This window comes from Tachyglossus aculeatus, chromosome 4 (assembly GCF_015852505.1).
Source record: "Tachyglossus aculeatus isolate mTacAcu1 chromosome 4, mTacAcu1.pri, whole genome shotgun sequence".
Taxonomy (NCBI): Eukaryota; Metazoa; Chordata; class Mammalia; order Monotremata; family Tachyglossidae; genus Tachyglossus; species Tachyglossus aculeatus.
In genome coordinates this window covers 115091424-115104819 of record NC_052069.1, presented here as the reverse complement: position 1 = coordinate 115104819, position 13396 = coordinate 115091424, and the positions used below count along the sequence as shown (strand labels likewise).

The 13396-nt window shown below is 41.8% G+C and overlaps 1 protein-coding gene across 20 annotated transcripts in view; it reads right to left on the bottom strand.

The window, feature by feature from the left end:
• FNBP1 (formin binding protein 1) overlaps positions 1-13396 on the bottom strand; it is a 172243-nt gene that overhangs the window by 60118 nt on the left and 98729 nt on the right. For all 20 annotated transcript variants that reach the window (XM_038744970.1, XM_038744967.1, XM_038744968.1 and 17 more), the window contains exons 5-6: positions 7850-7912; positions 7334-7438 (exon numbers count right to left, since the gene is read on the bottom strand). In XM_038744970.1, coding sequence (XP_038600898.1) covers positions 7334-7438; positions 7850-7912 — 168 coding nt within the window. The remainder of the gene's footprint in view (positions 1-7333; positions 7439-7849; positions 7913-13396) is intronic.

Genomic DNA, 13396 nt, shown 5'->3' with positions numbered 1-13396 from the left:
TGTTCCAGAGAAGGTGCTTAAACACTATTGTTTAAGGGGGTTACACTGTAGGACAAAATAAATCTATCTTTTTTTTTCTAATCTCCTCACCGTACCTCGTTCTCGCCTGTCCCGCCATCGACCCCCGGCTCACGTCATCCCCCAGGCCTGGAATGGCCTCCCTCTGCCCATCCGCCAAGCTAGCTCTCTTCCTCCCTTCAAGGCCCTACTGAGAGCTCACCTCCTCCAGGAGGCCTTCCCACACTCAGCCCCTTCCTTCCTCTCCCCTTCGTCCCCTTCTCCATCCCCCCATCTTACCTCCTTCCCTTCCCCACAGCACCTGTATATATATATATAATAAATATGTACAAACATATATATATATGTATATATGTTTGTACATATTTATTACTCTATTTATTTATTTTACTTGTACAAATCTATTCTATTTATTTTATTTTGTTAGTATGTTTGGTTTTGTTCTCTGTCTCCCCCTTCTAGACTGTGAGCCCACTGTTGGGTAGGGACTGTCTCTATAGGTTGCCAACTTGTACTTCCCAAGCACTTAGTACAGTGCTCTGCACACAGTAAGCGCTCAATAAATACGATTGATTGATTGATTGATTGATTGATTATGGCCCCATTTCTTATGCCCCATTTTGCCAAATGGGAGTCTATGCAAATCACTGAGTGCTTGGAGACGGTGGCAAGTTAAATCACTATTTTAAAAGTGACAGGGGTGGTGAAACAAATATTTTAATTTTTACATCTATGAAACTTGAACCCCAATTAGAAGCAGCGTGGCTTAGTGGAAAGAGCATGGGCTTGGGAGTCAGAAGTCGTGGGTTCTAATCCCGACTCTGCCACCTGTTTGCTGTGGGACTTTGGGCAAGTCACTTAACTTCTCTGTGCCTCAGTTACCTCATCTGTAAAATGGGGATTAAGACTGTGAGCCCCATGTGGGGACAACCGAATTATCTTGTATCTAGCCCAGAGCTTACATCAGTGTTAGGCACTTAGTAAGCGCTTAACAAATGAAATTATTATTATTAATTAGAAAGATCATTTCCTTAACTATAAATAAATACAGCCTGTATACTGGAGGTAATTGCCAAGTCCCAGAAATGAGAACACCTCTCATATGCCCAGGGGAACCCTGGGGGAGGTCAAATTCAGTCAATTTACAGAATCACCCTAGATGCGAATGAAGTCAAACTGTCTGTTTTCTGACAAACAGGTTGTGAAACGGAAATCCCCAGAGCAAAAGAATCGCCAAGAGGCAGGTGAAACCAGAGCTGTGGAACGAAAAGAAGGGAAGAAATTGATATTGTAATTTCAAAAACGTAACAAGTTAACAATTTCTCCAGCTCTCTGCAACCCCCAACTGCAGCCCTTGCTAAACAATATCCTATTTTGCGCTTCAGAGTTATGTAACAGCGAGAGAAAGTCACAAGGCAAGGGTGAAGTAGAGAAAGGGTATTATTCACAGCCCGAATTGATGAAGCCAGTTTAACACATGCATTTAGAAAACACTGTTCTCTCTGTTCGGCAATATTATTTCACATTCCATTCATTTTGATAACCTTTTTCCGCCAATCGCCAGGCTAACGAACACTTTGCTGGACCCAATATCAGGGAATGCTTTTTCTCCTAGACTACCCTGCACACCTCTGCAATCCACAAAACAAGAATTAGCAGAAAAACCTGGTTTCGAATTCCAGAAGGGAATTTGAAATACGTAACAGGGTAGGCGAGTTTACCAACAGGGTAGTAATTATTATGTAGCAATGGGAGAAAGAATGGTGGGGCGGGGAGGATGGAATGACAAAGGACCTGATCTTGACAGGCTTCCTAAGGAACTATTTTTATATGCTCTGTAGTGATCCATATTGAAGCAGAGATGCATCTAGGAAGTGAGCGGAGTTTATTGAATCTATAACCGTGTTTAATTGCACAGTTGCAGGTCAAACATTCAAAGAAGTTTACTGTTGTTAAATGGCAAAGTCAGAGCCAAAGCACTATGATTTAAAATCCTTTCAAACAGCCCTGGCTGAAAGGCTGGCGAGAGAATTGGAGGGAAAGAAAAGTGCTCTTTGGCCACGAGAAACTACTGGGGCATTCTAGGAGAAATGTGGTTTCTTTGCCAAAAGTGGAAGAGTTGCATCCTCTTCTGGGGGGGGGGGCAGAGATTTCCTTAAAGAATACGAGGAAGACGGGTCTCATTTTGGGGTGCTTTGGCCTTGGGTCTTGCTACTGCTCCCTCAGAACTCAGCCAGAAGCACAGTTCCATAGGGTAAGGTATTTCTCCTGGCTAAAGCACTTCCTGAAGTAAGAAAGCTAAGGTTAGCTAAGGTTAGCTAGTTTGGGGTTGTTTTAGGTGAAAGCCTATTCCACTCATTACCTCCAAACAAAACCTTTGGGTGCCCAGGCAACCCAACTCATGGTCAGGGCCCTTGGATAATCAGCCAACCAAGCCATGCATTCCTAGCTTTAATCCGCAGTGGTTTTGTAGACTTTCATTTTTGTATTGCCTGTTGATATTCTTTCCAATATATACAATTAAATCTTAATAATAATAATAATGGCATTCATTAAGCACTTACTATGTGCAAAGCACTGTTCTAAGCGCTGGGGAGGTTACAAGGTGAGCAGGTTGTCCCACGGGGGGCTCACAGTCTTCATCTCCATTTTACAGATGAGGGAACTGAGGCCCAGAGAAGTTAAGTGACTTGCCCAAAATCACACAGCTGACAATTGGCGGAGGCTGGATTTGAACCCATGACCTCTGACTCCAAAGCCCAGGCTTTTTCCACTGAGCCACGCTGCTTCTCGTGGCAAAATCTTGATTTTGTCCGATATTCTGTTTGGGAATCTGGGTCGGCCATGATTTCTGAGACCATCATGGGGCTATCACTAATAACAATTATTCTAATAATAATAACGGTATTTAAGTGCTTGTTTTATGCCAGGCACTGTACTAAGCACTGGGGTGGATACAAGCAAATCAAGTTGGACACAGTCCCTTTCCCTGTGGGGCTCACAGTCTCAGTCCCCATTTTACAGATGAGGTAACTGAGGCCCAGACAAGTGAAGTCACTTGCCCAAGGTCCCACAGCAAACAAGTGGAGGAGCTGGGATTAGAACCCATGACCTTCTGACTCCCAAACCCGTGCTCTAGCCACTATATCACGCTGCTTCTCTGCCCACCGAGATCAGGGCAGGAATTCCTAATCCCATATTTACTACGGATTGCTCCGAATATGGAATGGTCAATTTTAATTCTAGCCTGGTATCATATACTGGGCCCCAATTTCAATCTCATAAAACAATAGCTCCCTTAAGTCATCCCTCAGCCTGACAGCACTTATGCATATATCCGGGATTTACTTATTTATATTAATGTCTGTCTCTCCTGCTACACTGTAAGCCCGTTGTGGGCAGGGAACATGTCTATTAACTATGTTACATAGTGAACTCTCTCCTTAGAGCTTAGTACAGTGCTCTGCACACAGTGGGCGCTCAGTAAATAAATAAAATTAATATGCATCTGCACCTGCTTTGAGTCTAGAAGACTGAACTCGAGAAACGCATGATCAAATTTTCTCCCAAATTTGGTCTGTGAGAAACAATGTTTAGACTGAATACATATTTTTGTGGGTCCATAAGTAGCTGCCAAACTCTTAGTCACCCAAGAGGTGGAGATCATTTTTTTCCTGAAGGTTAACTGTCAAATGAGAATTCAACATTTAATGGACTTAAACACATTAACGTGAATCACACCTTGACCTACTCTGTAATGTAGATCCCTTAACCCACCCACACTAACTTGCACGATCAAAACAAAAACACACAAATTATTTTTAGTAATCTAAAACCAGAAATGTTCTACATCTGCATTTTGCAGACTAGAGAACCAACGCACAGTCAGGAATATCTGTTGAGAATAAAAGTGATTTAGAAAAGCTTTGTTCTCTTTTTATTCCTCTGTCTCCTCAATATGTTTTCTCACATTATAGCAATCTCTTGGTTGATATATTTTTTAAATATGTCAAATACTTCCTAGTATAAAAATCTCAATCTTGTCAGGGAAGGACTCAAATTTATATTAAAACCCCTCAATTCGGGATGTACTTCCCCAAAAGCGTTCAATAAATACGACTGAATGAATAAATATACAAGCCATCAGCCTCTTTCTAACTCCAGCAAATTCACACTGAAATCTAGCAGTCAATCAATCAATCGTATTTATTGAGCGCTTACTGTGTGCGGAGCACTGTACTAGCAGTCAGTTCAGTTAAACTGAAGTCTAACTTGCCACCATCTCCAAGCACTCAGTGATTTGCACAGACTCCCATTTGGCAAAATGGGGCATAAGAAATGGGGACATAAGATAGATAGAAGTAGTCGTTCCTTAGGAAGCCTAGGAAGTCTAGCATTTATACAGTCTACAGTATAAATGCTTAAGTGGTACATATACAGACAGGTAGGAATATTTTTACCCTGCCTGTGAATAACTTGACCCTGTTAATGAAAAACTAGCGACATTAAATAACCCTATTAACAAAAATAGATTGTGAATTGCTTGACCCTGTTAATGAGAAACGAGAGACATTAAATAACCCCATTAACCAAAACACAATCTGAACCGTATTTAATCATTTTAGGGCAGCTATCTTCTGTCTGAAGGTACTGTCGCACTGTCTAAGCAATACCCTAATTCTTCACTTACAATAAGTAACGGTACAAATGCAGGTCCAATTAATCAGACCACATCCGGGTGGGATGGATATAGGGAAGCAAATCAGCCGGAATGAAAAAAATTTACAAATCACTTCTAAAAGGCTCCGCTACTGCTCTGTGTATACTGATATTCAACCCCCAATTTCCAATTGGAAACACGGAGCTAAAGGCTGTGAGAAAATGGTCCTACCCAGGCAGGACATTTAATAATAATGCAGTGGTAGGGAAGGAAATAGGAAAGAGAATCGAGAAATCCAGCACATCCTTTGGGAGGCTGTCAAACAGTGTGGCGGCACCAAGCTCCAGAACAAACTAAAGGCCTGCATAGCTATAGTGTTGTTCATCTCTACAGCTCTAAGAACTGGACCATAGAGGCTCCGCATTTGAATCTTTAAGCGGTCCCACAAGCATCACTGGCGGGCCACCCTCAATACTGAGCGACAAGGCAATCAATCCACGGCATTTATTCAGCACTTTTTGGGTGCTGTCCCAAGTATCCAGCAGAGCGGTCTGCACACGGTAAGCGTTCAATAAACCCACTCACTGATTGACTGCTCACAGTGAGCAGAGTCTCGAAGGGGAGAAAGACATTAATATAAAGATATTGATATAATAATATTACAATATAATATATTATATAATATATAATAATATTAATAATATAGTATAAAGATATTAATATAAAAGGATCAGAACATATAACTTATGGATACATATACCAGCGCTCGAGATCACGAACAATGAAGTTCTGGAACGGAACCGGTTTCTAGTGTCAAAACGATTTTGGGTGGGATAGGGGAGAAGACCAAGTGACCTGTATATATGTATGTACCTGTATATATGCATGTATGTTTGTATGTATTTATTACTCTATTTATTTATTTATTTTATTTCTACATATTGATTCTATTTATTTTATTTTGTTAATATGTTTGGTTTTGTTCTCTGTCTCCCCCTTCTAGACTGTGAGCCCACTGTTGGGTAGGGACTGTCTCTATATGTTGCCAACTTGTACTTCCCAAGCGCTTAGTACAGTGCTCTGCACATAGTAAGCGCTCAATAAATACCATTGAATGAATGAATGTGTGACCACGGGAAACCCTAGGAGCTGGTCTATGGAGAGATCAAACTGGAAACTCAAGTAAGGAAGCCTTTAAGGACAGGATAAAACAAAGCCTGCTAGAAAAGCAGGATGGCAGAGTGGATAGAGCACAGACCTGAGAGTAAGGAGGACATAGGGTCTAATCCCAGCTCTGCCACTTGTCTGCTGTGTGACCTTGGGCAAGCCACTTCACTTCTCTGGGCCTCAGTTACCTCAACTGTAAAATGGGGATTGAGACAGTGAGCCCCATGTGGGACAGGGACTGTGTCCAACCTGATTTGCTTGTAACCACCCCAGTGCTTAGTTCTGTGCCTGGCATATAATAAGAGCTTCACAAATATCATCATCATCCTTACATACTATTAGTGTATATGACTTTAAAAATCCACAGCTCTAAAATCTTTTCCCCCCTGGTGTGGGAAAAATGTTTCACAAAATACAACAAGTTCTCCAAATGGTTCACTAAAGCGTATCTGGTCATATACCACGTAAATCAGTCTCCCACAGGGCTATGCAGAAGTGGGGAGAAGTCTTTCTTTTCTCCGTGCACTGGACATGCAATGCTTAGGAGCACACATCTTGGAGCATCGCTATATGGAACTGAGGATCTCAATCAGTCAATCGTACTTATTGGGCGCTTACTGTGCGCAGAGCACTTGGGAAGGAACAAAATAACAGAGGTGGTCAACACGTCCCCAGCCCACAACGAGCTTACAGTCTAGAGGGGGAGACAGACATTAATATAAATAAATAAATTATGGATATGTACACGAGTTCTAGGGGAGGGGAGAAGAACGGGAGCAAATCAGGGCGACGGAGAAAGAAATGCGATCTGGCTGAAGGAAGCAAGAATTCTCGTGAGAAGACACTGCTACACTTGTTCCTCTCTCTAACCACAGTTTCCTTATGTGTCTTCAGTAGTGGCCAGACAAGTTGCCAGCTCCTAAAATGGCAATTCTCTGCTCGATCCTGGAGAAAACGTGGCTCAGTGGAAAGAGCCCGGGCTTTGGAGTCAGGGGTCGTGGGTTCAAATCCTGACTCCGCCAATTGTCAGCTGTGTGACTCTGGGTAAGTCACTTAACTTCTCTGTGCCTCAGTGACCTCATCTGTGAAATGGGGATTAAGACTGTGAGCCCCCCCGGGGGACAACCTGATCACCCTGTAACCTCCCCAGCACTTAGAACAGTGCTTGGCACATAGTAAATGCTTCATAAATGCCATCACTATTATTATTAAAACTTGATTCAGTTGTCCACAGTGGGTAGGGTGTCTTCCCTTCAAAAATCGGCAAAGGGGCTTGTTTTTGTGGTATCCTTGGAAATCCAATGGAAAATTCAGCTCAATAATACCAAGAGATGGATTTTAGCCCCAGGGCTTCAAAAGTGCCCTTTCTCTAACTCAACCAGAAAGTGTAACTCCAGGGAGAGTCGTTTTGGGAGATACTGGGCTGCTGGGCTCCAGGGGTGACATGGGGAAAAGACGAAATGGAAGAGAGTATCGCTTTGACAATACCTTTTCAACATCTGCTTTTGTAACGTTTATGTCAGCATCCATTTTCTCAAAATACTGCTGCGCTCTGTCAGCTTCTTTGCAATCCCGCTCAAATCGCCGTTTACTCTACAATTTTAAAAAGGGAGAAGGCCAGGTTCATCCAAAATGAAGTCACCAGAGGTTGACACGAAGGAGAAGAGCCATTTAAAATCAACCTTAAAACGTCAATCACTAACCTGGTGTTGGCTAATTGAAGTTATGTGCTTAAAGAAAAACCTCACCAAAAAACGATAAATATGTCCACTATGAGCAGAAAAAAAAATACATCTGGTAATTTCCTAATATTTATTCCGATCTTTAAATATTCGAATACAGAATGAAACTAATATTTATTTTTATTTCTATTTAGAAAATAAAATACGTTGTGCTCCTTTGTCTTTCCAATCTTATTCTAAGCTCAGTTAGTCAGTGACTTTTGTAACAGGCCACATTAGAAGAATTCATGAACATATCACTTCTTCAGAAGTTTCCACTTACTGATTCAAGGTGCTTCCAACAAGTTTCAATGTGCTGCTGTGCCTTGCGACCATCATGGAAATGCTGGAGGAAGAGGGGGTGGAAAAACAGAAATTGACTTTCTCTTCTATTGATAACAATAGTAATGCTACTAATAATGATGAAAATAATAAACGGATAATAACTTTTGTTAAGCACTTACTATGTGCCAAGCACTGTATGATACCTTGGGTTGGAAACAAGTTAGTCAAGTCAACACCGTCCCTGTCCTACGCAGAGCTACAGCTGAGGTTCTTTCAATATAAACCATTCTTCCACCCAAATATCTTGCAATTCAAATATCACAATTCAGACACAAACACACAGTTAAGCAAGGATTACCAGGTCTATAAAGCTTGTTTGGGAGATTTTACCAATACTATCAAGTATTTTATCTCTCCCTGAAACTTTTTGGCTGTTTCTTTTTTCACCTCCAATCTCAAGCACATGCATAATCCATTTCAGACTCCTGTACTTTCATCTGAGTTCAGCTCCATTGTCACAAACATTTTTATCTGTCTAAATGAGACGACGCACCTGCCTAAATGATATATACTTGGGAGCCAAGAGTAATATTTTCCTTGTACTTCCAGAATTGAGCTCCGGGAACATGAAAAAGTGTAGTGTTTGCTCTTTCGGTTCAGCTGTCAGAGTTTGGTTTAATCCCTAGGTTCCCACAAGGATATCACTCATCTGTACGTTTATTTTTTTAATGACATTTTTTAAGTACTTACTACGTGCCAGGCATTGAACTAAGCGCTGGGGTTGATACCAGCTCATCAGATTGGACACAGTCCATGTCCCACAAGGGGCTCACTGTCAATTCTTATTTTACAGATGAAGTATTGAGGCAGAGAGAAGTGAAGTGACTTGTTCAAGGCCACACAGCAGACAAGTGGCGGGGCTGGGATTAGAACCCATGACCTTCTGACTCCGAGGCCCGTGCTCTAGCTACTAGGCAACACTGATTATCTATGTTTTAGTCTGAATCCTGGGATTCAAGAAAAGATTTCTCCTCCTGGCCAGCCATCTTGGTGAAATCATCCAAATCATCCAGCTTCAGAGAAATTTGGTACATTTAAACAGGCCAATATTAATATCTGAGCTAGTTGTCAAGTCAGTAAACTACTTTAGAAGGTGGAATAAGATTGCAGAATGAGTGAAGATGTGAACCAACAACCATTGGACACCAAATGTCTTTAAATATTTTTAATATCTGAGCTAGTTGTCAAGTCAGTAAACTATTTTAGAAGGTGGAATAAGATTGCAGAATGAGTGAAGATGTGAACCAGCAACCATCGGACACCAAATGTCTTTAAATATTTTGAAGCCACTCCGTCGAAGCTCTAGAAAGAGCACAAAACGTTCCACATACTCTTGGTTACATTCATTCAATCGTATTTATTGAGCACTTACTGTGTGCAGAGCACTGGACTAAGCGCTTGGGAAGTACAAGTTGGCAACATATAGAGACGGTGCCTACCCAACAGTGGGCTCACAGTCTAGAAGTCATTGTATATTGTACCGATGATCCATAATGGGGATTGTTTTCTGTCCCTCCCACCACGAGCTGTGGGGTGGGAAGTGGCAGGAAAGAGAGGGAAGCGAGAATGGCACACCTGACTCAAAAAGTTCCTACCCCTCTTGTAGCTCTCGCCATGAAGGCTGGAAGCCTGCTGGGTCAATCAATCAATCAATCAATCGTATTTATTGAGCGCTTACTGTGTGCAGAGCACTGGGAAGTACAAGTTGGCAACATATAGAGACAGTCCCTATCCAACAGTGGGCTCACAGTCTTTTAGTACGATGCACCCAAGCCTTTGTGGCGAGGGCCTGGCAAATAATAATAATAATAATAACGACGGTATTTGTTAAGCGCTTACTATGTGCAAAGCACTGTTCTAAGCGCAAAGTCGGGACCACCTCCCGCCTCCCCACTCCGGCATGACCCCCGGGCAGCTAAATGCAGTGGTGAGGCCGAGGTGAAAATTCTCCAGGCTAAGCCACGCGAAGCACTTTTTGGTTTCTTCGGTCACCGGAGCCAGAGGTTGATTCAGAGTTGACCGTAATTCTGAAGTTCCCAAAAGATCGAACATACTGTGCTTTAATAAAAATTTGTGCCAATGAAAAATGCCCAAAGTGGACAAAAGTTTCTGAAATTAACATGTCGTATTCTCCGTTCCCTTTCAAGTTGTGCTTTCATTTACATTGTTTGTCCATAACCCTTGAAACTAAGTGGGCTTACCTCGTTACTTATGTTTTGCGCATGATTCTTTTTTTATTAAAAGCCATGAAATACCCCCAAAATCTATCACCACCACATATGCTGATTTTAATCTCAGAGGAAACAGCACAGTTTGAGGAGGCTAAAATATAAATCTTACCAACAGAAAGCTGCTTGTTGGCTATTACGATTTGCCCTTCTCTGCAGTTTTATAACAAACGGCTATCCAGAAGATAAATTATTTGGAAAAATACTTTCAGACTAGAGTGTCTGCTCTACAGAAAAGAGGAAAAGAAAGGAGCCAGAATGTCAGCAATGCTTTGAAGATCTATGAACGGGCCGAATCAGATGGCAATATTCCTACCTTTTGAGAACACACTGATGTGCCGCAGTCAAGCCATAAAAGGCAAGGCAGCTGGAAAGGCTGGCAGTGCTGCAGCTCTAAAATTCTCATCCGTTTCCATTAACTCTGATGACACTCCTGCTTTACCCTACACTGAATTACTAGGAAAAATATATTCACTCAAGTTCATTCATTCAGTCGTATTTATTGAGCGCTTACTGTGTGCAGAGCACTGTACTAAGCGCTTGGGAAGTCCAAGTCGGCAACATACAGAGACGGTCCCTACCCAACAACGGGCTCACAGTCTAGAAGAGGGAGACAGACAACAAAACAAAACATGTGGACAGGTGTCAAGTCGTCAGGACAAAAGTGTCAAGTGTGACACTTAAGTGTCTATCCCTGCAATAAATCATTTTTTAAAAAAAATTCCACATGAAAAATATTTCATTTTGATTCCCTCCGGCCGGTTTTAACTTGGAAGCTTCCTGATGAGGCAAGGAGAATTTTCCCATTCGGATCACCCTTTGGATCTTACTCCCTAGTTGGAGTTACACATGATGAGAAAGAGAGAGGGCAATGAAAAGAACCGCAATTTAACGATGCTTGCCCGTTTCTTTAAGTCTCTGAAGAAACAAATCAGGTATTCTGAAAAACTAGAATCTTGAGAAATTCAGCTCATGGGGGTTGCAAAGCAAATTTTTTAGTTTACGGAAAAATAATGCTGCCTCCAACCAGAGCCCTCTGTGGCAGGAGCCCTTTTCATTCATTCATTCAATCTCATTTATTGAGCGCTTACTGTGTGCAGAGCACTGTACTAAGCGCTTGGGAAGTCCAAGTTGGCAACATATAGAGACGGTCCCTACCCAACAGCGGGCTCACAGTCTAGAAGACCTTTAAAACTAGCAGAGGCCAAGGAGATTATAATCTTACTGCGGGCAGGGAACGCGTCTACCAATGCTGAGAAGCAGAATGGCCCAGTTGATAGCGCATGGGCCCGGGAATCCAAAGGACCTGGGTTCTAAACCCGGCTCCACCACTTGTCTGCTGTGTGACCTTAGCCAGGTCGTTTCACAAATGACCACATCTTTAAAATGGAAATAAAGATTGTGAGCCCCATATAGGACTTGGACTGTGTCCACCATGATTAGCTGGTATCTACCCCAGCACTTAGTACAGTGCCTGGCACATAGTAACTGCTTACCAAATACCGTTTAAAAAACAAAAAGGCTCTGTTATATTGTACTCTCCCAAGCAGTGGTCCGCACACGTTAAGTGCTCAATAATAATGGGGGTATTTGTTAAGCGCTTACTATGTGCCAAGCACTGTTCTAACCACTGGGGTAGATACAAGGTAATCAGGTTGTCCCTGGTGGGGCTCACAGTCTTAATTCCCATTTTACAGATGAGGTAACTGAGGCCCAGAGGAGTTAAGTGACTTGCCCAAGGTCACAAAAGTAATTGACTGTGGCATAGAGCTGCACCCTAAAGACCCCCCCGCGCCCTAAAACCTGTCTTCAGGACAGTTAGATCTGGGAGGGCTGCAACTACTTTTTAATCCAAGACTCTGCCAGGAGCCGAGAGGAGTGTCAGGCTTCCTCCTTCCACGAACTCCATTTAGCAACTTTATTTTACATTTCCTTGAATTTGAGATTTTGTTTTGCACTTCTGTTTTCCTACTTGCCTCTTCTTTCCCCATTTAGATTGTGAGCCCTGTGTGGGGCAGGGACCTGTCCAATTTGTTTACTTTTGTAAGCGTGCTCTGTTAAGTACCATTACTGCTACTACTAAATATTTATTTGTTCCTTCTTCTCTGCTTTTAATATGAAGTTGAAGTTTTGGATCCAAATACACTTAGTCGTTACACACCAAGGAATTTGGTGGTCATCTCCTTTAGAATTAAACAGATTTTTTTTCAGTCACATGGGGCCTGTATATACGTTTGTACAGATTGATTAGTCTATTTTGCTCGTTCATATTTACTATTCTATTTATTTTATTTTGTTAATATGTTTTGTTTTGTTGTCTGTCTACCCCTTCTAGACTGTGAGCCCGCTGTTGGGTAAGGACCGTCTCTAGATGTGGCCAACTTGGACTTCCCAAGCGCTTAGTACAGTGCTCTGCACATAGTAAGTGCTCAATAAATATGATTGAATGAATGAATGAATGAAATAATGAAAAGATGACCTAAGCTTAAACTTTAAATGCTGCAAATTATTTCAATGTTGGGTCTTTAACTTTGAGAATGGTTCCATTTTTTCCACATTCACTGTTTTGTTCTTTGAAAGAATAGATCTATGCTGTACTTAGAGAGCCCGGAACTGATGTAAACAACCCAGATGCACCTTATTTTAATTTTCTCAGCCAGCTGCGTCTTGACTACTTCTCTTTGCTTTGTCAATGCTAATAGAATAGAAAACAAAACTACACCGCACATCTCCGGGCACTGTGGATGAGAGAAATATGTACCCCAAAGAAAGAGCTCCATTAGAAATGTAATAAAGGATACATAAGTTTTTTTTTTAAGCAGTGACATAAAATGATCAGCAATTCATTGATCAATTCTGCCAACCTTCAGATTTACTAGCAGAGTCCCAATCTCCTGAAGTTTGCAGTGACTCTCTGGTGGTGAAATAGGCACTCTGGAAGGAGCGTTAACTCTTTATATGTTTGTACTATTTATTACTCTATTTATTGATTTATTTTACTTGTACATATCTATTCTATTTTATTTTGTTAATATGTTTTGTTTTGTTCTCTGTCTCCCCCTTCTAGACTGTGAGCCCGTTGTTGGGTAGGGACCGTCTCTATATGTTGCCAACTTGTACTTCCCAAGCGCTTAGTCCAGTGCTCTGCACACAGTAAGCGCTCAATAAATACGACTGATTGATTGATTGATTTTCAGATTACTTGGGAATTGTTCCGTGCATAAATGAATGCCCTTCCATATCAACGCAAAAATCAC